Source organism: Phyllostomus hastatus, unplaced genomic scaffold, assembly GCF_019186645.2.
Source record: "Phyllostomus hastatus isolate PE091 unplaced genomic scaffold, TTU_PhHast_1.1 phas_contig_29, whole genome shotgun sequence".
Taxonomy (NCBI): Eukaryota; Metazoa; Chordata; class Mammalia; order Chiroptera; family Phyllostomidae; genus Phyllostomus; species Phyllostomus hastatus.
The window spans coordinates 47,780,423-47,807,017 of NW_025333835.1; the positions used below are offsets into that span (position 1 = coordinate 47,780,423).

Below are 26,595 nucleotides of genomic sequence, written 5' to 3' on the forward strand. Positions count from 1 at the left end.
TCTCCTCGCTCCTGCTGCATGTCCCCCATGCAGGGGAACGCGGCGGGGCCCGGGCTGCTCTCCCGTCTTCCGGGAGCGGGGAGGCTCCTCCGGAGAGACACCCTGGGGTCGCCAGCCCTGGCTCCCCTTCTGGGCTGGGGGAGGCGGCAGGGAAAAGCCAGAGGCGCCCCCGTGGGCTGAGAGTGCTGACCTGTGTCCAGCCCCAGGTACGTGTGCAGCCAGCGGCAGCTCAGCTGATGTTCTGGGATCCTTGCCCGTCTGCAGCGACCTGTATCTAGTAAGTTAGTTCCTGGAACAGAGGATTTGGCCCAGCTTTTTAAAAAATTTTTTATTTATTTATTTTAGAGAGGGAAAGGGAGGGAGGAAGACAGGGAGAGAAACTTCAATGTGTGGTTGTCTCTCACTTGCCTCCTACTGGGGACCTGGTCCACAACCCAGGGATGTGCCCTGACTGGGAATCGAACCGGCGATGCTTTGGTTTGTAGGCCAGCACTGAATCCACTGAGACACCCCAGCCAGGGCCGGCCTAGCATTTAAAGTAACTAACAATAAATGCCCAGGACCCGAGATGACCTTGCGCAGTTGGGAGCTGGCCCTGGCGGTGCTAGGAGCTCCCCCTGCCTCATTCCCCTGGGGCTTCTCGTCGTTCCTCAAGGTGGGCGTTGGTTCTGCCTCGAAGGGCGTCTGTGCACCACACGGGCCCCGGTTCGAGTCTGAAGCCCTTGACGTGTGGAACGTGTGGCCCTCCGCAGACTGGCCCCAGGGGCCCCAGCCCCAGGTGAGGTGGAGGAGGAAGGCACCGGCCTGTTGAGCGAGGTGCCCAAGACCACGTCCGCAGTGGCGAGAGGCAGGGACAAGTCCCACACCGCGCGCCCCTGGCGCCCTCCCCGCGTGGTCAGACACCAGCAGCTGCCATTATGCCATGACAGCCGTGTGAGCGGGCTGGCTCCGCTCTGGAGGCCCTTTCCTGGGCCTGGGGGACGTGCTGTCCACCGCCCTGGGGACGGGCCGGCACAACTGCGGTCTCCTGGGCCCGGGCTGACGGTGGCAGGGGGACCCTCGACCTGGATCCTGCCCGGCTCCGGCCACCAGCCCAGCGGGCCCCACCCTGGCCCCCGGCGGACCCACTCTGTCCAGAGAGGCCACGCTAGGCATGGAAGGAGCGGGTGTGCGAGTGTGTGCATGGGCGCGTGCGTCACAGCACGCACGCCACCTCCCCTTCCCTGGCTGCCCTGGCACGGGGGCTTCTCAGGCCGAGGCAGCCGGCCCGGGGGCCGCCCACAGGGCCGGGTCCAGCACAGGGCAGGGGTGGGGCTGTCACGAAACTCGGCCCAGCGTGGCTCCGGCTCCTCCGCAGCAGCAGGGCTCTGGGAGCGTCCCCGCCTCGGCGGTCCGACAGGCTCCTCGCTGAGCCCGCGGGCAGAAGGCCTTCTGTGCGGCGGCAGAGAGGGGGAGGGCTGCCTCCCAGGGCCCGTCCGGTAGCTCAGAAAGTGGAATTAAGCGGCACATCCGCCCAGTGTCACTTTCCACTCTGACTTCTGTGACGGGACCACGGGATTCAGACGTGGCTGTTTCTTGGAGAGGGAGGACGTGCCTGTGACAGGCCCACCCTGGGGTGCCCGGCCTAAACCCACAGTCCCCATTTCCTGCCACCAGGGTGCCTGAGCGGCAGCCAAACCCTGCCTGCATCCAGTTCCGACCCAGGGGTTGCTGGGAGGGGTAAGAAGTGACCGGGACCCACCACACAGCACTTCCAAACGCCTCTTCTTCCCCTCAGGCCCACTCCCCAGCCTGTCTTTCCTTCCAGTAACTGGGGCCAAGTGCACTCACACCAGCCGGCACCGCTGTTCCTAGGACGTGGTATCTGGCACCCATGGGCTCTGCCCTTCTCCCTGGGACCGCTGGCAGCAGAGCCGGCTGACCTCCAGGCTGGCGAGGCTCACTGGTGCCCACCAGTCACCGTGTTGCTCTCATCCCCGCCCCCGGGGGAAGCATCACGCCTTTGGGACGAGCCGGTGCTCCTGCCTGGCCAGGGGGAAGGGGCAGCCGCCGTGCCTCTGCCAGGGAAAGCAGCCCGGGGGCTCCTTGTAGCCGAGTGCAGCACTTCCAGGGCAATCACCTTCCCTCTCAGGGAGTGTCCACTGGAGGCGGGTGATGCTGACTCCCCACAGCCTGGACGCCAAGCGTCCACACTGGCGGGGGCCGTGGGCCCCACAGGGCGGGCTCTCAGGCCGGCTGTGTCCCAGGCCAGAGCCAGGTCGGCCTGCAGGCTGCGGGGACACAGGGCACTCTGGCTTGTGGACTCACTCAGGGCTGTCCAACCTTTAGAGTCTCTGGGCCACACTGGAGGAAGAAGAGTTGTCTTGGGCCGCACATGGAATATATCGTGACATGTCACCACAAACAATCTCAGTGTTTTAAGTAAATTTATAATTTTGTGTTGGGCTTCATCCTTGAGGAGCAGCTGCTCACCACCCTGGGCTGCTGCTGACACTTCCTCAAGTGGGGACAGTGGATGGCTGAGCTGAGTAACATGGGCGGAAAGCCACGGACTGGAGAGGAGAAAAAGCTGTCTTCCGTAATGGCCTTGCACACACCCACACCCGCCACCACGAAACGGCTCGCACAGGCTCCAGCCCCCGGGGAAGGGGTGGGGGGCCCGGCACGGTGACTGAACACACGCCAAACTTCTTTGAAAACATTTATTGCGCACGAAACGACCCACTCCCCTTTGTAGCTCAGTTGTTACTTCAGGAACTTCTTTCTTTCAGTGGACTTCTTGCCCCACTGAAAAATCTCTTTTGGAAGAAGTGTCTGTCACTGCTGGTCGAAGAAGCTGGAAGTTGGCTCCTGGGGTGCGGGCCTGCTCCCGACCCCCACCCTGGCGACGCAGGCTCCGGCGGGGGCACTGCAGCCACCCACGGTGTCGGCCGTGTCTGAGCTCCCTCGACCTCGGGCATTTCCACAGACGCCCGTCCCGTTCCCGGCCTTCCAGGGGACCCACGCCTCGGGAGGAAGTCCCGCCTGGAGCGGCACGCGTGCACTTCCAGAGCTGGAGCACACACCATGCAGCACGTCGCCAGGGCTCTAAACAGACTGCAAACTAGTGGTTACAAAACGGGAGCTTTAAAAAGAGTGTCGTGTGGAGTGGAGTGCTGGGGAACCCCGTACAGGCTCTTGGGTTTTTAAAGCTTCTTGGCGAAGTCCTCAGCCCCGCTGTGGGGACGGGAGGGAGCCGTGTGCACTCCAGAAGGGGGCAGCCCGGGCCGGCAGCACGGGCAGACTGCAACACCTCATGCCCCGTGGCATCGGGCCACGCCCCTTCCACTGCCCTGCACACGGCGCCCCTGACGTGGGGTCCCGGGAGTGGCGTCTCTCCCGGGGCGCAGCCAGGCTCCCAGCCTCCGAGAGGCGGAGGGTCTGCAAAAGGCCACACGGGCGACAAAGGTCCTGTCCTAGGTCCGACCTGATGGAAGGCTGGGTTTTAAAGGTGGAACCTAGAATACCTCCTCGCCCTTTCTAGAAAAGAGAATAAAACAGAAGTCTGCCGGCTTCGCTGCAAGCAGGGCGGGAGGCAGACCCGCGCGGGTGGCTGGCAGCACCCGGCCACCCACAGGAGGGGACGGTGGCGCTGGGACAGTGCGAGGGGCGAGGCAGGCGCTCTGCTCCCCTGCGGCGAGCACGGCTGTTCGCGGTGAGGCACAGTGTGGTTCCCCACGAAGTCCGAGTTCAGCACAGATGCCCGGTCCGCCTGCCCCCAGGTGGCCTGGATGAGCTGCCGGGCTCGGCTCTCTGGACGTTGGCCGCTCTGCACGGGAGTCGGCTGGAGGACCCCAGACTGGCCTCACACGGGTGGGCCAGTTCTGTGCGTGGCCGAGTGGTGCCCGGCCGCCCCGGGCCTCCTCACGCTGCGGCTGAGCCGTGAGGAATCACCCCTTGTCTCCCCAGGAAGACCCAGGAACTGAGGGGTCTGGCCTGGAGAGACCAACCTGAACCCTGATAGCTCGGCCCCCACCTGCTTGTCTCTCTGGTTGGATCTGAGGCTGGGCGGAGGGAACCCCCATCAGGTGGGCCCACCAGGCACGGAGGAGGCCAGCCTGCAAGAGGGCCCGCCCCCAACTTCCTCCAATCAGCATGCTGCAGGAGGTGAGAAACCCTGGCACCAAGAACAGCGAAGAAGACGGGTTCTGCAGAGCCGGGGCTCCCACTGGGAGAGACAGGCAGCCGCACACTGTGCTCAAACGTCCTCCTGGCAGGTGGTGTCGGCATCAGGTTTGGCGCCAGCGTGAGGACTGGGTGCCAGGTCGGGGGGGACGGAGGCACTGGGAGCGGAACCCCAGGCCGGGGCACAGGGTGCCGTGAGGAAGGGGAATCAGCAGACGGTGTGACCAGCGCTCGGGCAGCGACCGGGGATGCCCGTCACACCCACACCAGATGCTAGGTGGTCAGTGTCCCTAGTAAAGATATAAAAAGGAAGTCTTTCTTTTTCAAGTATTAAAAAAATAATCGACAAAAAGAGTCCGAAGCGTCTGAGTGTCTTGCTGGATTGTCAGCTTCATTTCAATGTGCAAACGCAGGAAAACACCAGCAGGGCGACTCCCGCCCGGGACAGCGGCCGCGCCGCCCTGTCCGTGGGGCCTGATGCGTCGTCGCCCAGAGTCAGGATTTTCCAGTGTTAAAACGGTTGTGAACTAAAAGCAAAATGCAGCAATACACAGGCCTCGGGCCCCAGTCGGGGAGGACCTGGGGCGTTTGGCCACGTGGAGTCCAGTGTGTGGTGTGGGGCTGGGAGCAGGCCCCTCGTGGGTCCTCCTTGCTTGCATGTTGAACTTGGACACGGGGCCCCTCAGCTTCCCAGCAACACAGGGCCGGCGGCAGCCTGGCTGGCCGTGGCTCCTGCTGGTCTCAGCTCACAGGCAGCCCCCTGGGCTGTCTCCTTCGTCTCTTTGGTGGCACTCCGGGCCGTGAAGACAGCCCCCTCCGCTGTGCGGGTGCACTCTGGCGGCCACCGATCCCACAGAGGCAGCCGCTTCCTTCTCTCGTCGCCCGTGGCTGCACACGAAGGGGCGCAGGCCCCTGCGCGTCCAGGGGGACCTCGCAGTCCTCGCTTCTCCCCGAGTGGCACCACTGCCCTCGTGACCTGCACACCCTGGGGGGGTGGGATGAGCCTCCTGAAGGAGGCAGAGCCCCTTGGGTAGTCGCCTCCCCCGGGCTCCGCTCCACACAGACGCCTGGCTGCTGCTCCGGAGGCGCTGGATGCCCAGGAAGCGCCGGCCTGCTCGGCTCTCGGCCAGACGGTCTGCAGGGCCCAGCTGGGTTGGTGGACGCCGAGGACCGGCCAGTGTGTGTGGTGGGCGCTCAGGACCAGTTCAGGCTGAAGCCCTTAGACAGCATGGCGGCCTCCAGGTCCCGGTCCTCCTCCTTCTCCCGTAGCCGCTGCTCCTCCAGCAGGGCCACCAGGGCGTCCCTCTGCTCCACCACCTCCAGCATCTCGTTCAGGATCCTCTTCTCGTCCGACAGCTCCTCCTCTGTCTTCAGGTGGTCTGCGCAGTGGCAGTGGCAGTGGCGTCAGGCCTGCGGGGCGGGCGGCCACAGCCCCTTGCCCAGCCTTCCCGGGGCGGCCCACCCTCGCCCCTCTTACCTTCCACAGCCATGCGCTCCCGGAGCTCCTGCTGCAGCCGGCTCTGCCGGTCCTCCAGTTCCAGCTCCCGGGCACTGGGAGGTGGGGACGGGGAGGGAGACAAGCAGCAGTGACTCGGGGACCCTGTCTCCTCACCCCCTAAGTCAGGATGGCGCTGTGCTCCTGCCATGAGAGGCACCGAGCTCACCCACCCACCCACCCTGCTGGGTCCGCCCCACCCCCAGGCACTCACAAGATCATCAGCTCCGACTCATAGCGCACCATGGCGTTCTTCTCCTGCACCAGCCGGAACCACTCCTGCATCAGCTTGGGGTCGTCCTTCTTGCCCATGCCTGCAGGGGAAGGGCGTGTCAGGTGCACCAGGCGGGCTGTCCACCTGGCCAGCAGGAGGCACTGCACTGGGGCAAATGTGCAAAGAGAGCAGAGCGAGATGCTGCCGGAACCGCCCAAGACAGGTCCAGTGTGCCTGCCGCCCCGGAGGGCACGCCTAGCTGGGGCCTAGTGGAACCCGCGCTTCCCACTCGTCCTGCCCGGGTCTGGCCCTCGCCCCTCAGGGCCTGGCCACCAGGTCCCAGTGGCCCATCCTGCTCAGTGGTCTCCTTCCACGTGTGCTAAGGCCTGTGCCCTCCTGTTCCTGCTCATTCACTTGACCTTCGTTTGGCACTTGTGCACACTAAGCCTTCGGACTGAGGCAGGTGTGAGTTTGGGCACCACCCTCGGCCTCCTTTCACATTGCCCCTGCTACCCTCAGCTCCTCTGGGTGCTGCCCCCTCGGGGCCCCACCTTCCTCTCGCCCTGACCAGACGCTCTCCCAGGGTCCTGCACGGGCTGGGCAGTCCGTCCCAGGGTGGCCACCAGGCTCCTCGCCGAGGGCAGAGCAGCACCGGCGGACCCCAGACTAAACGAGGGGGCGCACCGCTCCGATCCGCCCCAGCAGCGCCTGGGGGTGCCGCTGGCTGCCCCAGCACTGCGCTGCTGGCATCGCCCCCAGGGGCAGCCTGGCTCCGCCCAGCTCGACCTCGGCAGGAAGGCAGACGGAAGACCTAAGGGATCAGACTGCCCAAAGAGGGGAAACTCCTTTTCCTGGGAGCACAAGAAAGCCCCAGTGAGGTGCTGCCCGAAGGCAAGCGACAGACCACGTCACTGGCTCCTCGGTGCTTCCAGACCACAAACCGCTCTGGGGCTCTTGGGAGAGCTGGGGGCTCTCTTCCGAGGAAGAGATGCATCTACGTGCACCCAACCACTTCACGCGGAGCCTCGGGACGGCCGTGGGGTCCCGGAGCCCGTCCACCGGCCCAGCTGAAGAGGCAGTAAGACTGGGGAACTTTCTGAGGCGCTCCCTGCTTTAGGGCTGCTGGGCTGGAGGTTCTGTCCTGGGTACGGCCAAGTTCAGAAACACAGGGAGCACCCGCCCAGGAGGGACAGCCCCCGTGCGTCCAGCTCCTCGGTCACGGCTTTCCTAGAGTCTTCACGCCTGACTCCCTGGCACACTACTGGTCAAAGCCACCTCTCCTCCTACTGTGGTGTTTGCCTGACACCCGGGAAGCCCAGGCCAGTTGGTCTTCCCAAGGGCCTCGCTCTGCAGAGGCAGGGACAGGGGCCACACTCGTGGGGGGGGGCAGTGGACGTGTGCACGGTGTCCGGGCGTGCGTGCATGCAGCAGTGCCCTGTGGGGAAGCCCTGACCCTGAGCCCTGCCTGCGGGACTGGCCGAGCCTGCTGCTGTGGAGTGTGTGCTGGAGGGTCTGGGCGCTCCCCCCAACCCCGACAGACCTGGTTCTGGGGCCGGTAAAGCAGCCTGCAGTCAGTTCCACGCACCCCTTTCTGAGCGTCTCTGCACAGTGTGCCCGCGTGCCCGTGCAGGGTGGGGCCCCGAGGCATGCAAGCCGTCCCGGGTGACAAGCCGTGAGCGCGCTGGGCGGTCTCTCCCGCCTGCCCCCGCCCCCGAATTCCACGGGAGACACCCGAACACCATTCATGAGCTTTGGTAAACACTGTCCACAGCCAATGAGCAAAGGCACGTGGGGGGGGGCAGGTGAGAGTCAGAGGTGAGCGGCATGAGAGCGGGGGTGGGGGGGGATTAGCGAGGTTAGTCATGGCCACACTGCCCGCCCTCCCCACATGCCTCGGCAACGACAGTCTCATCACCACAAAAGACTTCAGGTCGGACACACTTAGAACACACACACACTCGGCAAGACACGGGGCAGAGAAGTGTGCTTTCGTGGTGGTTCGGGGGAGGAACTCGGGCATCTGCATTGACCAGTCTTTGAAGGACAGTATTCCTCGACGCCACCGGTGCAAACCGCCCGTGCTCCTGGCCCCTCTACCTGCTGGGCTGGGGACAGAACGGCCCGACCACGAACGGCGGAGCCACGTCCTGGGACTCTCTGCTTGGCCTGGAGGCCCCTGGCTTCCTCCACGCCCCGTCCTCCCCTGAGACTGTCCAAGGGATACTGTGCCTTGTCAGAAACTGCCGCACACTCATGGAGTTTGGAACAGGGCTCTCAGGGGTCAGAGAGAGAGAGAGCGAGAGAGAGAGAGAGAGAGAGAGAGAGACAGCTGGGCAGTGGGTCCCTCTTCGACTAGTGCTACTACGGCTGGAGAGGCGGTGGGGACAGGGGTTACGTTACCTTCCTGGACACAGCAAGGGCAGAAGGAGAGAGGTCTACGCCGTGGAGTCCCGCCACTGGGCTCAACTTCAAAAAGGACCAAACAAGGAAGAGGAGGAGGCGGCGGAGAAAGACACACGGAAGAGGAGAGGAGTGTGGGAGAGGAGAGAGACGGGGCGGGGAGGGGGGACGGTGAAACAAAAACAAGCAGAGGACAAAAAGCATCAAAGTGAGAAAGGAGCAACAGGAGGAAAAGGAAAAATACAAGAAATGGAAAAGCAGAAACAAGGGAACAAAGTCTACACATGAGTCGAGTCCTCCTCCCACACGGGGACGAGGACGCGCAGACCCGGCTCGGGGGCGCTCCCCGGCGGGCTGCCGGCAGCTCCGGGTGGGGCTGCTCCTCCTCCCTCCAGTCCTCACTGAGGGGCAGTGGCCCTGGGGGTCACCACACAGGGGCCTTCTGAGTTTCGGGTATTGGGTTCCCTCCTCAGAAACGCCCGAAACCCCGGGGCAGGTCAGCCGGCCTCTGCGGAGCAGCCTGCTGCTCAGTTTGCCAGTGGTGACCCCCGGCGGCCCACCCAGCCCGCGCCTGCACTCACAGACACGCGTGCTCCGGTGGAGCTGAGCTCGGGCAGGCCACCGGCCGCGGTCGCAGGCACAGGAGGCGGCAGCCCTCTGGGACGGCCTGCCCTGCTCTTACAGGTGCGATGCTCGGACCGCCGAGCCACTCGCCCATGTCCGACTCGCTGTCCCCCACGTGCCAGCGAGAGCCACCCCCTGTCTCCTGTTCCTCCCATCTGCACAGAGGGGTCCGGCACCACAGTGGGGAGGCTGCCACACTCTGGGCTGTGAGACAGGACACGCCGACACTGACAGCCGTGGACGGGGCGGCTGGGAGAGGACAGGGAGCAGAGACGCCTCGGGGGCTGACAGCGGGCGGTGCCCCGGGGCCAGGGGTGGGGGGGCTCAGCAGGGACCATCACAGAACCACAGGGGCACAGGGGCACGCCCAGCAGACACGCCCGGGGCCTCCGGGGCTGGCAGGTGAGCGGGTGGCTTTACCACGAGGACATGGTGGGAGCAGTGAGCCTGTTCCGGCCACTAGACAGACAGACACACGCCTGGCTCAGGCCCCCTGCTGTGCGGCTGGACAGCCCCAGGCCCCATGTCTCTCCCTCCCGAGCCCTCGAGTGGCCTCCACGGGGCTCTGCGTGCACGTCTGGTTTCCGGTGAAACTCAGGGCTGCAGCCAGAGCTGCGGGTGCAAGTGTGCGAGATGCTGGTCCCACCCAGCGCTCTCAGCAGACACGCCCGCGACCACCGCCTCGCGGGGGGCACAGGCAGTGCTCCTCTCTCAGCAGACGCGCTGAGCGGCTGGACTGCCTTCACCCTCCCCTGCAACAAAAGTGCAGAGCCCGTGCTGCGGACATGTGGGCAGATCCCACCCACGTGCAGGGCACCACCTGCAGCTCCCTCTAGCTGGACCCTCAGAGGCCCCCCCAACGCACAGGACAAAAGGGCCTCGCAGAACATTCAGAGCAGAAGCCGGGTAATGCAGTCAAAACAGGGAGCACTGGGTGAAGCAAGGGTCTGAAAAGCAGCGACAGCGACCCATCACCGAGGCCGCGGGCAGGGGCGGAGGGTGGACGGGCCACCTGAGGGGAGCTGGTGGGCCCGCGCCGTGTGGCTCTGGCTTTCTAGACTTTCCTGCGTGCTCTGGAACGTCTGCAATCTACACTATTTTAATAATCAGGAAATGCAGCTGATAAGGGCAGTTCTAACGAGAAGCCGAGGGGTGGAGACCGACAGGAACCTTGAGTCCGACAGGGGTCGCACGCAGCCGCAGCCGCAGTGAGCGTGGGCGGCGGAGGCCCTGGTCTGGGCCCGGTCCACACGTCCCGGGGAGAAGATGGCGTCGAGCTCACGGCAAACAGGTCAAGAATTTTAAATACTGGGGTTCTGTTCCTTTGTAACAGCCGCCCTGTCTCACCCTCTCAAACCAACTCCACAGTGACCCCGGGACTCGGTCCTGGCGGGGGCTTCCCACCCTCCCTGCCCGGCCGCCAGCGCACCTGGGCAGCGGCGGGCTGTCCCCTCTGCAGCGGCACGTGCTCCTCGACGTGCCCCCAAGGCAGGTGACGGCTGCCCTGTTAGGAGCAGCGGAGAACCGGTGCCCAGGGAGGCACGATCTGGCCCGTCCCCATCCCCAGGGCGGCAGGGAGCCCGGATGCAGCCGGCTCTGCGCGTCACGGACCCTTCCTGCGCGGTCCCCGAGAGGCCCCGGCACCTCTCCTGCGAAGCAGGCGTCCGAGGCTCCTGGAGCCTGAACGTGGCCGAAACCCAGGCTCGCCTTCCCGTGCGGAACTGAGAGTCTGCCCCGAAAGGCGCCGACAGGGGGGCAGGGGTCTCTCGGCAGGTGGCCCCTGGCTGCAGCTGGACAGCCTCGCGCAGGCCTGGTCGGGTGGCACGGTCGCCCGCCCTGCAGTCTCCACAGAGGCCCAGAGGGGATGTGGCCTGGCCGGGGACCTCGTGAAGCTGGGGCCTGAGCCAGGCCTCGCCCTCCCAGGTGGGGTGCCCACCGCACTCCCACGCTGCCCCTGGCCTGTGCCGCCTCGCCCCGGGCGCGGCCTCTCATGCGGCCCGAGGCTGCGGAGCCGGTGGTGGGGAAAGGCGGGAGATCCTCTGGCAACGCCTTCTCTGCACTTGTCTGTTCTGTGTCCATCTTCCTCCGACAGGGTTTGTCTGAGACACTTGACCCCTAGCCCCGCACCCCTCCCCCACCGTCAGCTGACAGGAAACCAACCACCAGCCAAGACCCAGGACCGAGCTTGGATGTCCACACAAAATGCACACACACCCAGTCTGACTCCTGTCCCTCTGCCTGTCAGAGCTCCTGAGGCTGGGGCGCGGAGAAGGATCTGGTGCGTTTCTCACGCGGAGAGGTGAGGATGGGGCGACAGCCCGATGGGCCCAGCCCAGGGCCCTGCTCTAGCCACAGGCCAGCGTCCAGCCGGTGGCTGGCCCAGCAGGGTGAGGGCCCGACCGGGAGGGAGCAGGGCGGGTCCCCGAGGTCCCAGCCCAGGCTGCTGCTCTTCCCGCAGGATGGCTGGCTGTGGCCGGGGATCGGAGGGCTCAACACCACATACAAGCATCGTGAGGAAAGTGGGCTTTTCACAGGCTGAGCCACCACTTACACCTGCATTTCCGTGTGAAAACACAGAATTCCCCGTTGGAACACGGTGCACCAGCACCCTCTTCAGGCACAACCCCCTGCCCCCTGCCCTTCTGGCACACCTCGGCAGGCCTGGGCACGCACACCTCCCAAATGCCCCAGAGCTCAGGGCTGTCCTCCCGGGAAGCTCCGCTCAGGGGCTTTGGGGAAAGCCCGCTGGGAGGAAGAGGTTCTTTCTCATTTGCCTCCTCTTGGCCTCCACGGTGTGCTAGGTGGCAAGGGGCGCTTCCTCCTCAGATGTGTTCGAGGCTCCTCCTCCCTGAGCAGCTAGTCCCTGCGGGCAGCCACGCACGGGCCTCGTCTCACCTGATGACTGCCACTCCTCACGCGTGTGCTTGGCGGTCACGCCGCTGTATGCACTGTTAACTGGCCCAGCGCTGCAGCAAGGCAGTCCACCTGCTTCAGGCCTCGGACAGCGCCAGGCTTCTGCTCTTCCTAAGGCACGTTGGGGACACACCTGGTTAAATGTGCGGAAAGCTGCCTGCCCGGGGCTCGGAGACTGTCCTGAGGTTCAGGTGCAAGGAGTGGGGCTCTCACGGACTTTCCCTTCCGTGCAGCCTGAGGACAGGAAGATCAGCCAGCTCTGGCCGACCAAGATTATGCATAACTGTTCTCACTCCTCCAGCCAGGAAGTCTCTGTCTGGGCTCAGCGCTGGTGCCCGGCCTGACATGAGGCCCGTCCCGAGTCAGGGCAGTGACAAACACTGTGGCCCCACTGAGGGGTCAGGCTGGCTGGGCGCCGGGCGGCAGAGCGGCCCGTCTGCACACAGATGACAGGGCCAAGGGACGCCTTGAAGAATGAAACTGACTACAGAATGGATCTCCAGAAAAATGAACACAAAAAAAAGGAAAAGGAAAAGAAGACAGCACTGAGGACTTGAGACCCAGCACGCCCGTGTGGGCTCACACACACACGTGTGCACATCCACACACAGACACAGGGGAATGCTGAGGAATCACTGGGACCCTAAAGCTCCTAAGCAGAGACAGAGCCAGGTTAAGGCTCAGACCGGAGAGATGAGCCGGCACTGCCAACATCAGACCAAAGGGGCGAACAGGACAGGAAGACCCAGAGGGAGGGAGGGCAGGGGGCCGCCCGGGGTCGCCGCAGCGGCGAGAGCACGTCCAGGCCTCGGGCTACGTTTCGGAGCCATTTGTGTCCTCTGAAAATTAGGTGTGTGCGGGGCGGGGCCAACTCGGATGTGAAGCTGTTTGTATGGAAACATGATACTACAATTAACCAATAACAGGAGAATAAACTCTGTTTCGTGTGCTCACAACTGTGAACCACGGAGCCAGCCCAGCGACGGGTCGTGTGCAGCCTTTTGGGGAGGGGACGCAGGACCAGGGGAGCGATCAGGGTCCACCTTCCAGGCTTCCACGCTCAGCAGGATACTTTCTTCCCCCAGATAATGTCTCTGGCCAAGAGTCCCAGGGAGGAGCACTGGCAGGGTCTGAAAGGGACCGATCCTGGTGCCGGCTCCTCTGGGGCCGCGGGGAGCAGGGCCCTCTGCGCCCTCTGGGAGGAGCGTCTCCCCCGTTTCTGCGTGGCGGTCAGAAGCCATGGACAAGTCTGACTGTCACGCAGGAGTCACAGGAGCCGGAGAAGGAGCGACGAGACGGCGACAGCCCAGTAGAGGGACCGCCAGGCATTTCGTAGTTCGGGAGACACACTGAGTTTCTTGTTTTAAAATCGGTTTCACCTCCCCCTGCAATTTGTTGGAATTCTAAACCTGAAAAGCTCGTAGACGGAGCTCAGGGACAGGGACAGGGAAGCAGCCGGCGACACGTCGCTCCTGCAACGGGGACAGATACAGCTAAGCCACGTGGCGGGGGCACTCAGTGAACGGGGAGGGAAGGGTGACCACAACCCCAAAGACATGGGTTCCACAGTCCCTTCCAGGAGGTTCTGAATTAAAACAAGACAGAACAAAACAAAACATTTCACACATCGAGACTCACTTGGAAGCGACACAAACACCCCCTGGGACTGTTAGGAGGAGGCAGGAGGGGACATTAGAGAAGAAATGGGGTCTGTTAGTCAGAGGGGAAGCATCAGCCCTTTTGCAGTCTCGATGGCCACAGGCACGCACGTCCCTGACAGCCCCACGGGCCGGGGGTCGAAGGCAGAGGGCAGACACCAGTGACGCCCAGCCCAGCCGCGAAGCCAGGAGCCCGGCAGCTCCCTGGGCGGCTCACGGCGGGAACCGCAGAGCCGCGCCCGCACGTTTTAAAGGGACGGTGAGACGGTGGCGGTGGGAAGCGAGAATGGGTCGTGCCGGCCAGTTTGAGTTTTAAGGCCGCTTGCAGGAGGCAAGGAGCTGGCTGGGCGGATGGGGAGGCCAGGCTGCCCGACCAGGGTGCGGGGCTCGTGAGCCCCACTCACCTTGGGAGCGGCCGTGCGGCCGGACTCTAGACAGAGCATCAGATTCCAGGGGCAAGGTGGCCCGGCGTCCAGAGACGAGGCTTGTGGGCTGGTGTCCCTCTCTTCTCGTACAAATGATAGCACAGGCCCAGACTGCCTCCCAGGCAGGGGCCCTCCCACTTCAGAGGGCCTGGGGGTCCCCCGTGGGCTCTGATTCAGCCGGCCTGGGGTGGGGAGCGGCCGCCTGCGTGTCTAACAGGCTCCCAGGTCTCAAGCTGACGGGTGGCCCTGGGGCCCCACCCACAAAGTCAGCCTTGGACAGAGGGACAGAAGGACAGAAGGAGGGCCCTTGTGGCTGACACCTGTCCACACTGCTCAAGGTCAGTGAGTTGGATGGAAACCCCAAGGGGTACTTCCCCTTGCACTCAGGCCTCCTGGGGAAACGTGGGCTTCCCAGTGGATGCCACCCACAAGCTGTGTGGTGAGGTCATGCTGGAGTGTATGTGTGTGTGTGTGTGTGTGTGTGTGTGTGTGTGTGTGCGCGCGCGCGCGCCCACTCGTCCACGTGCTGGATGTCAAACCACCAAAATGGTGTCAGGAGGACCTGGGTGCAGACTCGAGGTTGGTGGGACGGGCGAACTTTGATCATAAGAAGCTCAGGTGGCACCTGGCAGCAGAAGCCACTTCCGCTCTTCCCCAGAGCCCAGGGGGCAGGGGGCGGGGAGCAGGGCACGGACCCCTGCTGCTCCTCCGAGCTGGAAAAGAGCCTGTGCTTTGCCCTTTCAGTTACTGGGCTGATTGCTTCTCGCCCTTTGTAAGCAGGGACTGAGGAAGGAGAGCTCAGGGGGTGGTCAGAGGGTTAGTGTCAGCAACAGGTGCCGCCATACATACCACCCAGATGCAAGTCGATGAGGCCACTGTAACAAGACTCTCCCCAATAGTCTACAACAGGAACCGGTGAAGACAGTTACTGGACCTGACGACCTGACAGCTGGCCCCCCGCCCTACCAGCCCCCCCTGCAATCAAGAACGGGAAGCGCAAGGGACAGATGCAGCCAGACGGGGAGCGGAGCGGCCAGGACGCATGCACCTCTCAGGGCACACACAGGGCTGAGCTGCACCCTCCCTGCCAGGGCTGGGGGGTGGGTCGCTGACCCACAGGTGACAGCATTGTCGCTGACGCCTCCAACGGCCAGTGAGGACAGAAGGCCTTGGCTTTGCGGGGAGTCCCAGCTCCACGAGGCCTCGGCCTCACCTGAGATGTAAAACACTCAAGGGCAGATCAGAGGCAGCTCCTTCCTCAGCTACTACTAGATGCTCCAGGCTGAGGGCTGGAGACGGGACGGAAACACCCTGAAACTGCCAGGCACGGCCTCCGGCCAGCAGGTGCGAAGGCAGCCGGAGCGCTGCCACGGACGCCCGTCTCCACGGACGGGACAGGGAGTGTTCGCCTGGGCTACAAGGTGGCTTTCGCTCTGTTCACCTAGGGCTCTTCCGGTTGCAGGGGTCTTCCGAAGACCTGATTCACAGGTACTTTCAACTCACTCAGACGCTGAAATCAGACGTGCCACGGCCAAAAGTCTGATGTGCCGATCTCACGTCCGCCGAAGACCATCAACTCCAAGCCGTGTGCCGGGTAAAGGCCGTTTCTTCCGCCGCTTTGGCGAGTGTCTTCATTCCCTGTGAACGTGCCGGGCAGGCGACACGCGTTCCTTCATCCATGTTCCGGCAAGTAGCACACGCCCGTCACTCGAGGTCCTCTGGGCGGGGGCTCGCACGCCACGGCCTCCAGCAGCGCCGGGCACGTGCTCACTGCACGCCCAGGCCTTTCTCTGCGTCCCCTCTTCAGGAAGCGTGTGGGCTGCCGCTGCACCCATCAGCGATTTAAGTGTGGAGGCAGCCCTGCTGCTCCCCGTCACGGCCACCGCCCGTGTGTCCGGAGGGTCCCCACCCCACGTGCGCGGGGAGTAGAGGTGGCCCTCCACCGACACCTGCATTTTCCAGTTTGTATTTGCTAACATTCTAGAGTGATTCTTCTTGAGTTAGACTTGAACTTGTAACTTGGTTTGTAAAAAGGGTTTCTGCTGCTAAAAAACGAGGTTGAAAACCACGGACTTAGACGAAATCCTGGCTGCATAAGTCTATGAAAAGGTAATTATCCAAACACCTACAAGGAGGGTTTGGGGGGAATCCTAGGCCAGGCTGCGACGTGCGCTCCCCCCGTCCCCTCGGCCACCGGCAGCCTGCGGTGGAGACCCTGCGGCACGCTGTAGACGTGGCTGTGCCAAGCAGGGCGCACCTGGAGGGGGCCGCCCACCTGCGCCTCGGCAACGGAGTGTGTGCGGGGGAGGCAGGACGTCTTCCCTGAGCACGTCTGCGAGCCATGAGACCCGGGGCGCGTGCCTGCGGAGCGACCCTTCACTCCCTGCTTGGACGGACACCTGGTTTTTTGTGGCCTGCAGGGAGGCGCAGAAGGAGGGGTGGGCCAGGCCCCTGCCCAGGGTCTCCTGCCGGGGAGGGAGTGGTGAGGGCGGGGCCTCCCCAGGAGCCCCGTCGGTGTGCAGGGCAGGAGCAAGGGCTGGGTGCTGGGCCACTGCTGCACCTGGACACGGGGACCGGCTGGCCGGCCGCTGCATGGCCAGGCTCTGGCCCGTGGCTCCACGGGGCCTCGGAGTCTCGCGTTCCCTTTGGTGGCTGAGGCAGGGACTCTACCCTTGTCCCCCACCCGCCATCTGCTCTTCACCCGAAGGTCAGCACCAGCACGGAGCCGACGGCGAGGCTGTGGTGTCCACGCCCCCTTCCACGTCCGGGCCCGACTGCCCTGGGAACGTCTGTCCTCGAGAGCCCGCGTCCAGCTGACCCCAGGCTCCCACGACGAGGCCACCCCCCTCCCCCAGGAGCTTGCCAGCGAGTCGGCAGCGGCCCCGTTCCTGGCTCTGGTCCCCGGCTCCCCTGGGCTCCCAGACGGCCCGCCACAGCCCCTCTGCCCCGGGGAGGCCCGTGCCCCTGCAGGAGACGAGACGAGTTTCCCGTGCAGAGCGGGCCGAGGCGTGCGGCTCCGGTGGAGGCCGACACCAACCAGGACCCCAGCGCCCGTGTCCAGCTGCAGCCGGGCCAGCCCGGCGGTTTCCAGGCCCCGCACCGACAGGGACTCCGGACAACCCGGAGGCTGCCTCGCTCTCTCCGCACCCGACGGCGTGGAGCCCGCCCGCAGGCTCCCGGTGAGCAGGGTGCTGCCACGCGGCACGCTGGGGACCCTCCCCGGTCGGCAGCCGCCCAGCCCACGGCCCTCGTGGCTGCTGCCCAGCACCCCCTCAGTGCCGGCTCCCCACAGTCCCCGCGCCTGCCCACGGGCCCTGGGTGGCCGGACTGCGCAGGTGTCGGCGCACGGCACCCTGCGAGGTGGAGGGCTCTGCGGGGCGTCTGCACCGCTGTGAGCGCCGAGGGCAGCAGGGGCGCCAGGGGGCTGAGGACAGCAGGTGGTGCGGGGAGTGGGCGGGCCCTGCCAGAGCAGTTCTGTGATGGTCCTTGTGGCGCGGGCTCCCTCTCCCCACGTCTCTTCTCCGCGAGGAAGTGGCGGGGCAGGGAGGGGGCAGGCCCAGCGCTCGCCAGCGGCAGAGGACGTGGACCAGAAGCCCTTCCCGCAGGCCGATGGCGAGGCCTCAGTCAGGGTGGGGAGGGGCGGCAGGCCTGGGGCCGCTCCACGCAGATGGGCTTTCCTCCCCCGGAGCCCCAGGAAGCCCCCAACCTCAGCGCTGCAGGGGCCCAGAGGCGCCCGCCCGAGAGAAAGCGGAGGTGGCGCATAGTCAGCCCTGCCGTGGGGGTGGGCGGGGGCCTCCCGCAGGGACGCCGGCCCCGGGCGCCCGGACAGTACCTGCTTCCCCACGGAGCGCCTTCTCCACTGCGACGCCCCTCTCCTCCAGGTGCCGCTGCCGCTCCTCCACCTGCTCCAGCTGCCGCTGGATGATCTGCGGGGACAAAGCCGCAGGGGCACCGGTCTCTCACCACCTGGCCTCGCCTGGCTGCTGGGAGGTCAGGGGCTCTGCAGACGCCGGAGGAGAGACAGATGCTCCCGTGCGTGAAGGGTGCGTGTGAGCCCTGGCGCATCGGCAGCCTGCGCCACGTGTGTGGGGCGGCCAGCCCACGGGAGCGGGCTGGACTCCTGCAGGAAGGATCGAGTGCGACAGCCCGGGACCTCTCTGACGGTGGCCTCCTCTCTCTGCTCCGGGAAAAAGCGGATCTAGGACAGGGCCACTGGCCGGAGCCTGCTGGCGTGTGTGCGGGGATGGTCCTGAGCACGGGGGGGGGGGGGGACAACGACACGTCCAAACCCCCACCTGGCGGCCGGCGGGTGCACAGAGGGTGCGCGTGGAGGCACGTGCAGGAGAAGGACGGCCCGACACGCGCTCCAGAGGGAGGAGGGGGTCTGCTGGCGTCCGTGCGTGCTGGTCAGTGTCTCAGTGCTGTCTGAGCACGTGCAACTGGGTTTAAAAACCACGCTGTCTTTAGGCATCTTTTAATACTTTGTATAAAGAAATTACGTTTAGTCTCCCCGCCCCCAATCCAGGTGGTCCGGGATCTGGGGGGCCTGCAGACAGGGGCGGACCATGGGGAGGGAGCCGCAGACCCCTCGGGGGCTGACAGGTCGTGGGGCCCCTCAAGGAACTCAGAAACACAGAGCTTGGCCCTTCCCTTTTTCTGCCGACAAGCCCGCAGAGCTGAGGCTCTGTGGGTAGCCGCCGTGAGCCAGGGCCTTGTGGCCCGAGACTCAGGGGCCATCCTCCCAGGCAGCGGGATTCCCCATCTGCCTCTGTTCTGCCCCGTCCTCTGAGCCTCCCGCGTCGGGGGCTGGGGACGAAGCTGGCTGGAAGGAGGGTGGGGCCCCTCCTGGGGCTACCTGGGCTCGGTGCAGTCGCTTCAGCTCCTCCTGCTTGGCCTGCCTCCGCGCCGCCTTCTGCACGCGCCGCGTCAGCTTGGCGCTCAGCTCCTCCTCCGTGTAAGTTCTCGGCTGGGGAGAACGAGACATTTCTTCGGTCAGGTGCACACCGCCCTGAGCAGGCGGCACCCGTCAGCAGGGGCCCGAGGGCCCGGCTCCAGGTCGCAGAGCACCCACGTGCACCATGTGGAGACCCCAAGGCTGCAGCCCAAAATGCCACAGGGAGACGCTTTCCTGCAGTGACAGGAACAAGGAGGCTCGGGGACGACAGCCAGGGAGCCCGTGCAACAGAGGGGTCCCGTTTCCCGTACAAGGCTGTCTGCTCTTCCCAGGACTTTTTTAGGGTAAAAATATCGGTAAGATGTTCCCCACACCTCCTGCCTGTAGGAGACACACAGGCAAAGGAAAATCAGGGTCCCTGATGCTCTGGCTTGGTACCAAAACCCTCTCTCTTCAGATGAGCGATATTTGTATGGTTTTTTAAAGAAGTGGCATTTGAATTACAGAAACAGGCTTCCTACTTTGAGTCTGAGTGAGCCCCGAACCAGCTAACAGTCTGAAGAAGGAACCACAGGGGTGACCCTGCCTGGACCCCGGGGGCTGCCCAGCAGCTGCCGGAAGGAGGCAGGTGGTGGGGCTGTTTCGGCCGGTGCCGTGGAGTCAAGGCAGCCACTGGCCAAATCCAGCCGACTCCACCAACCAGCGGCCAGGGCCGCTGCAGGGGCAGAAGTGGGCACTGGGGGCGTGAGGCAGCGCCACGCGCCCCGGAGGGCACTGGGCGACCTCTGAGAGGCGGCGGCCAGGAGGGCTTGCCTGCAATCCCAACGCCTTCTTCCCGGCCACCAAGAGAACAAGAGGGGAGGCCTTTCCCGGGAGATGTGTGGGAGGTGCTCGGGCGCAGCGCAGCCGTGCCCTCTCGCCGGCTCTGCGCTCAGAGCTCGGGTCTGTGCGGAGCCAGCCAGGCAGGCGGCCCCGCGTCCTGCTGCTCTGGCGTCCTGAGCGTGTCCCCTCACTCAGACCTGGGGCGGAGGGCGGAGAGCCCCCGTTTCAGCAGCGCCCGGCCCCGGCAGGCAGGCCGATGCCACCTCATGCTCTCCAGCCGTGGCCCGCGGCTGCTGTGCGTGGCCGCTCCATGCACGCAGGGCAGTTAGTGCGCTGTGGCGGGGCTGAGCGCCGTGGTTAATCACAGACTCGCATGCAACAGTGACCGGCGGGCGCGACGAGCTACTACCTTCGGTGCACACGGTCTCCCGGACGCCAGGGCGTGTGGCAAAGATACCGACTTTTAAAGGGGTGGCGACGGAAAACAAAACAGAACAGCAATGACAATCATCATTAAAAACAGAACACAGAAATGGAGCAAAATCATAAGTTTAAAACAAACACAAAGACCAAAACGTGATTATTTTTCAGAACGTCACGCAGGGCTGGGTGCAGACCCCCGAGCAGCGCCTTCGGGAGCCCCACCCTGACTCGGCCGGGCTCCCAGCTCTCCCAGGAAGAGGGCTTCCTCCTCACGCCCCAACCTCCTCTTGCTCTCCCCAAGCTCCCTTGCGCGCAAGTTAAAACTGCCTAAGTAGGTGGTTATGGATGCCGTCGCTCCCTCAGTAGCCCGTCTGCTTGTGGCAATTTGGATGACTCCTTCCTGCAGGATGTCACAGGTGCTGGGACAGGGCCTGGGGTGGGGGCCGTTGCAGGGACGGACACAGAGCAAGCTGAGTACTGACCCCCGCCCTCTCCCAAAGGCCCCCTGCCCCTGGCAGGGCTCGTCAGGCAGGGCCAGGGTCGCCCCCGCTGCCAGCAACCCTGGGAAGGTGGGGGGCACGATTCCTGACCACACGCAGTGAAAGGCCCTGAAGCAGCAGGGACGGCGGATACTGACCAGACGGTTTCAGGCGGACTGCATCCGCTGGCTCCGCAAGCCCTGTGCGGGGCTGCTCAGAGCGGAGGGGAGTCGCAGCTGCCGCCCGCCCGGCCCGTGGGTCCGCCGGTGTGGAGAGCCACAGCCTCAGACGCAGCGTCCCCAGGGCCCCTCCGCTTCTCCCGAGGCTGTGGGGACCCCCACCCCACGGGCCCTGGGAAGAAGGAGCCACTGGTGGCAATGTTTAAATTTAAGTGTGTGGACCCTGCCTCTCGGGGGACCCGTGTCTCCCACCAGTGCCCCGAGAGGAAGAATTCCGTTGCTCGAACACGTCAGTCGTGGAGACAGAAGACGGGGTTCCCCGAGCAGCCTCGGGGACCCTCTGACCGCGACCTGAGGACCGGCACGCAGCCTTCTCGCCGCGGGGGCTGCGGGCGGCCGTTTTCCAGGTTTTGGCGGGAAGGGGCACGACCCCGGCAGGAGGAGGCAGCGACTCGAGGCCTGAGGCCCCAGAGCGCGTGTGCCAGGGGTAGGCCAGCCGGGCCAGCACATCTCCAGCCAGCTGGACTGGGCTGCGGTGGCAGCGGTCACAGATGTAAATGCGAGCTCTCTCCTGTTAGTAAGGCTATGAGGCGATTTAAAAAAAATGTATTGTGTCCTGGCTGGTGGGGCTCAGTGGACTGAACAGTGGCCTATATGGACCAAAGGCTCACGGGTTCAATCTCCGGCCAGGGAACACGCCTGGGTTGCAGGCCAGGTCCCCAGTAGGGGGCATGCAAGAGGCAACCACACATGGATGTTTCTCTTTCTCCCTCCCTTCCCCTCTCTCTAAAAGTAAATAAAATCTTTATAAAAATGTGTACTATCTTAATTTTTCTATATAAACATTTTAAATAAGTTATTTTTGTTTTTTTAAAAATGAAACAAAACCCCGGCACTAATGTCCCAGCTGCCTCCTCAGAGTGGGCCTGTGACTTGGAGGTGCGGTCCCCCGCCTGGCCGCTGGGGGTGCGGGCAGCACCGGGCCCCGTGAGAGTCCATCGGAGCTGCTCCTGTTGGTGCCCACAGTCCCTTCGCTCCTGCTCCGAGACTCTGCAAGCGGGCAAACGAATTGACAGAGCAGAACAGCGAACACTGTCGCCTGCACTGGCTGGCTGGCTTTGCACACATGGAGAGAGAGGGTCTTTCTGTCTCACCTTCTTCCCTGAAACCTCTGTGGGCATCACGGCCCCTCATCCCCAGTAGCATCAGCGAGTTCTTGCTGGGCACAGCTGCTTCCCCACGCGGAACCTGGGAAGTTCCAGGGACTTGGCGCTGACGGCCCAGTGTGGTCATCTGTGCGTACCACCCACAATCAGACTTCCTGCGACCGCCAGTGCCCGCGGCTGCTTCTGCTCCGGCCCGTCTCCCTGCGTGAGCGCCCCGTCTTCTCCAGCGACAGTGGGCAGTCGCCACCCCTTTGTCCCGGTTCCGGGTGCACCGCGCGGGGGTCGGACGGTCAAATGCTCACAGAGCGCGGGCCCGGTGGTCCCAGTGCCCGCCAGCACAGCAACCCCAGCACGCTGACGGCACCCCCTGCGCTGCACTCGACATCCCGGGACCGTTCTGTGACGGCCTGCCTGCCCCTCCCCGTCCCTCCACCTTCAGCTTCTCCTCTTGGACTGGCGGTCCCTCCCGCTCAGCTGGCCTGCACCCCAGCGGGCGTCAGGACATTTGCCTCCCCCCACGGCCGCCCCCGAGGGAGCACGTGTGACGTGAGACGCAGGATTCCGGGAGTGGGTCCGGGACCTGCCGCCGTGTGCTCCGCAGGGAGAGGCTGCGCCTGCTGAGCTGTGGCTTCGGCAGCGCCAGCTCGGACAGCCTGCTGCTCGGCACGGCACCCGACGGGTCACCGGTGAGCAGAGGAACGGTGCAGAGACCCGACCCGGAAGCAACCACAGATGGACGTTTGGGACTGACTGGTCTGCTCATCCACACGGAGACCACGGGCTCCTTCCCGCCAGGCCCCTGCAGGACCCCGGGCAGGGCCCGGCCCCCACCAAGTCCCTGCGGGGCTGGCACACAGGAGCTCCCTGTCTCCTGTGGCCCCCGGCAACCCAGGCGTCCTCCTAGGAGAACAGACAGATGCAGCGCTGGCGTGGTCCAGGGGGATGAACACGTCAGGAGTGAGACGACAGCTGGTTTGCCGAACCATTAGAGAGGAACTGGGTCAGGCCAGGAGGAGGGAGTGGGGCGCAGCCCTGCTGCAGCCTCACTGGCAGGCAAGGCCAAGTCCTGGGAAGCGTGGTAAAGAAGGTGCAGAACGTTCTGGGGAAGTTTTCCATTCAAAAAGGGGAGCAGGAGGCAGCTAGACCTTCCACTGGGCGGGCAGGGGCAGGGGGAGCAGTACCCAGGGCTGGTGGTGGAGACCAGGGAGGCCCGGTCCTCGTAGCCCCGCGGGGCCTGGGCAGAGACAGCCCCGTCTCCGGCCTGGGGAGTGCTGCTCTGCCGGGGACGGGGGAGTGGAGGGACAGCGCACGGCGCCTCCCCAAGACAGACGGAGTGTGTGGTTCCATCCACTGGCCTGGGACACCTGTCTTCCCAGAGCTGAACCCAGAAACTGCTGCCATGGATGCCGGAGCCCTGGCAGCCCCCCGAGAAGCCTGAGCTCGTCCTGCTGCATCTCCTGCCTGCACCGCTGGTGAGGCTCAGCCTGCCCCTCTGGCTCTGCACGGAGGGCAGCAGCCTTGGTCCTGAGCCACACAAGCCCCCCCACCCCCGGCCCCCGCAGCCGCCCACTGGCCTGCATACCTCTCGCTTCGACCTCTGGGAGGCACTCTCGAGGACATCGTCACTAGAGAGGTCTGAGTCCTCTGAGAAGCTCAGCTGGCGTCGGAGCTGCAACTCTGGGGGGAGAGGAAGGGCCAGGTGAGGGCAGCGCCGGCGCTGGCCTGGGCTGGAGGTCTGGGTCATGTCTAGTTGAGGTGCCGCTCCCCACCCAAGCAGCCAGAGCGTGGAGGCTGCAGTCTGCAGGCAATGCTGTCCTCCCACAGCCTCCGCCCCTTCTCCCTCCCCAGCCAGCACAGCTCTAGGGCCCCGGGCTGGGGTGCGGGGCACGGGACAGGACCTTCGGAGAGGCACGTGTCCTGTGCCCTGCCCCAGGGCGGGGAGGGCTGTGGGGGGCCCCAGGTGCCCACACACCTGCTTTCAGTCTGGGCGACGCCCGGTGCTTCCCTGAGTCCACAGTGGTCCCACTGGAGGGGGTGCTGGGGCAGGACTTGTTGTCTCCCTTCTTCTTCTTGTCCTTCTTGTACCCAGAGAAGACCGATTTCCACAGGGACCTGGGTTTGGGGGCCGCCTCCTCTGCAAGGTCTGCACCGGGCTTCTCCGGGGGCCGCCCCTCCCCCTTGGCCGCCCTCCCCTTGGCTCTGCGTGGGGAGAAGAGCGACGCTCTCTTCTTGCTCTTCCCGCTGGAGCCCTCGGAGGAGGTGAGCGAGCCGTCAGGGGGCCCCGCGTCCGACGCGGGCGACAGGGCCTCCTCGCTGGCGGCTTTGTGCTTGGCGGTGGGCTCTTCCGGAACTCTGGTGGGACGCGAGGCCGGGGACTCTGCCCTTGGGGGGCCCCGAGGAGGGTCTGCGGCTGGGGCCCCCGGGGGGCCTGGAGGCCTTGGCCGCCGTCTCCATCTCCTTCATGCGACGCAGCTGCGTGGCCATGGCGTCCCTCAGCGCCTGGCTCTTCACAGACCTCTCCCGGGCCCGCATGCGCTCCTCGGCCCGCTCCTTGGCCTCCGGGGAGACCACAGGCAGCCCCCTCTTCTGCAGGTGCACCCCACTCTCCAGACCGGGCAACCTGCCGTTCTCTTTGGCTGCGGGTGGCCGGAGGGGCTTCTCGGAGAGGGGCGGGCCGGACGGGGGCGTGAAGAACTGCTCCTGCAGACTCGAGTCCTCGGTCCGGTCCTCGTAGGTGTCCTCCACGTCGTCCGCGAAGGGGATGTCGTCCACGCTCTCCACAAACGACTTCCGCACCTCCTCCCGGGGGGGCGGGGCCGGCTCCCGGGGTGGCCGCAGGGCGGTGGCTGCTGGGGGCGGTGGGACCCCCGAGGCCTTGGGCTCCGCCTCCTGAGACTCAGGCATCTGGGGGTGCTTCCTGCGCAGAGTGGCAGGCTCCTCGCCCTGCGGCGGGGGCGGGGGCGGGCTGGAGGGCGGGGTGAGCATCGTGGAGTCCGAGGTGTTGAAGCTCTGGCTGCCCAGGGTCTTTGTGTTGGAGGAGCTCCCGTGCAGGCCCAGGCCGGAGCTGCTGGACAGGTCCCGCCGCTCCTCGTGGGCGCTCCTCGGCTCGCGGTCAGACGGGGACTTGGGGGTCGGCAGGCAGGGCTGGTCGCCCTCCGACTGCGGGAGGCCCGGTCTCCTGGGAACAGGTGGGGCTTTCAGGAGAGGGAGCCCCTCGCCCTGAGGGGACTTCTCCACCGAGTAGGCCTTGAGGGACACGGGCTTCAGGACGGGCGAGGGGAGGCTGAGCTCGGGCGCCTTGCCCCGGTCGACGGGCGTGAGCCCGAGGCTGCGGCGGATCTCAGCGCTCTTCGTCCAGAACTCGGCCACCAGGTCGCTGCGCCGCAGAGCCTCGTCTGCAGCCAGGGGGCTGCCCAGCCGGTCCTGGGAGTCCCCTTGGCTCTTCACGGGGACGGAGGCCAGGGGGGTGGACGTCTTGGCTGGACCAGGCTGGAAGCATATGGGGGACAAGGTGGGCGATGGGACGGCGGCCTCGCAGGAAGGCTGTGGCTGGGAGCAAATGGGGAGCAGGGCGGGGGCGGCCAGCGGGGAGCGAGGCGGCAGGGCCGCGGGAGGGGTGTGGGCAGGAGAGGGTGTAGCTTTCTGGTCAGTGGCAACGTCCACTCTGGGGACCACGAGCTCCGGGAAGAGGCGCTCCTCAGGCGATTTCAACCTGGCGACCCCAGACAGGAGTGGGACCCGGGTGCCCTGCAGAAACGCAGACAGACAGACACGGCTCAGATGGCCAGGGCTGGTGGTCAGAAGAGAGCCCCTGGGGACCTTCTCTCCCTGAGGGCCTGCGCTCACTCTCACCCGCAGCTGCTGCCCCGGAGCCTCCAGGAGGGCCTTCCACGCAGCCTGCGGTTTTAGACCCCCTCAGGCCAACTGGACCGACTCGGTGGTTGGGGCTTGGCCACCCTCAAACGCATGCACCCCACGTCCCCTGCCGCTGGCCACGTGCCGGTCAGAAGGCACAGCGCAGCCTGCTCTCCCTACCCGGCCGTCAGGGCCCCCGGTGCGCGGATTAGAAACAGCTGTTTCACAGCCCGTGTTATAAACTGTCCCCCTCGGGAGGGTCGAAGGTCCAGGGAGCCCTGCATGAACCCCCACCCGCTGCCCACCCACCCCTGCCTCAGGAAGCTCCCCCACGGCACACGCAAAGCCACCAAAGCCGCCAAAGCCGCCACGCTCGCCTCGCTGCTCAGGACCCCAAAGGCCCGAGCCAGCAGGCCCGCCTGCAGTTCGGACTTCCCTCCCTGGTCTTCTCTCCAGCAGGTGTTTCCCAAAGCCTGTTCCACGGGGCACACTGTTACGACGTGTTTACACAGTACTCTCTAACGTGTGGTTCGTATACCGCTGGTAATCTGAATACATATTTTTAATTTTAAAATTCAGTTCTGCCGTGGCTAGTGTGGCTCAGTGGACTGAGCACTGGCCTACAAACTGGAAGGTCGCGGGTTCGATTCCTAGCCAGGGCACATGCCTGGGTTGCAGGCCAGGTTCCCAGCAGTGGGTGCATGAGAGACAACTAACTGACTGATGTATCTCTCACACATTGATGTTTCTCTTCCTCTTTCTCCCTCCCTTCTCTCTCTCTCAAAAGTAAATAAACAAAATACTTAAAATTTATAGTTCAATGTAACCAAACATCAAGGAGACGTGCACCTGTCTTGTTGCACCAGTGATCCCACAAACATGGT

General features: G+C 64.9%; 1 protein-coding gene across 1 annotated transcript in view; it reads right to left on the minus strand.

Moving 5' to 3' along the window:
* Positions 1–2,470: 2,470 nt before the first annotated feature.
* MICAL3 (microtubule associated monooxygenase, calponin and LIM domain containing 3) overlaps positions 2,471–26,595 on the minus strand; it is a 132,504-nt gene continuing 108,379 nt past the window's right edge. The window contains 10 exon segments of the mRNA XM_045839199.1: positions 2,471–5,543; positions 5,642–5,715; positions 5,874–5,973; positions 14,743–14,793; positions 17,726–17,819; positions 18,749–18,859; positions 20,019–20,069; positions 23,439–23,533; positions 23,829–24,235; positions 24,237–25,603. Of these exon segments, the coding sequence (XP_045695155.1) occupies positions 5,359–5,543; positions 5,642–5,715; positions 5,874–5,973; positions 14,743–14,793; positions 17,726–17,819; positions 18,749–18,859; positions 20,019–20,069; positions 23,439–23,533; positions 23,829–24,235; positions 24,237–25,603 (2,535 nt within the window). The 3' untranslated portion in view covers positions 2,471–5,358.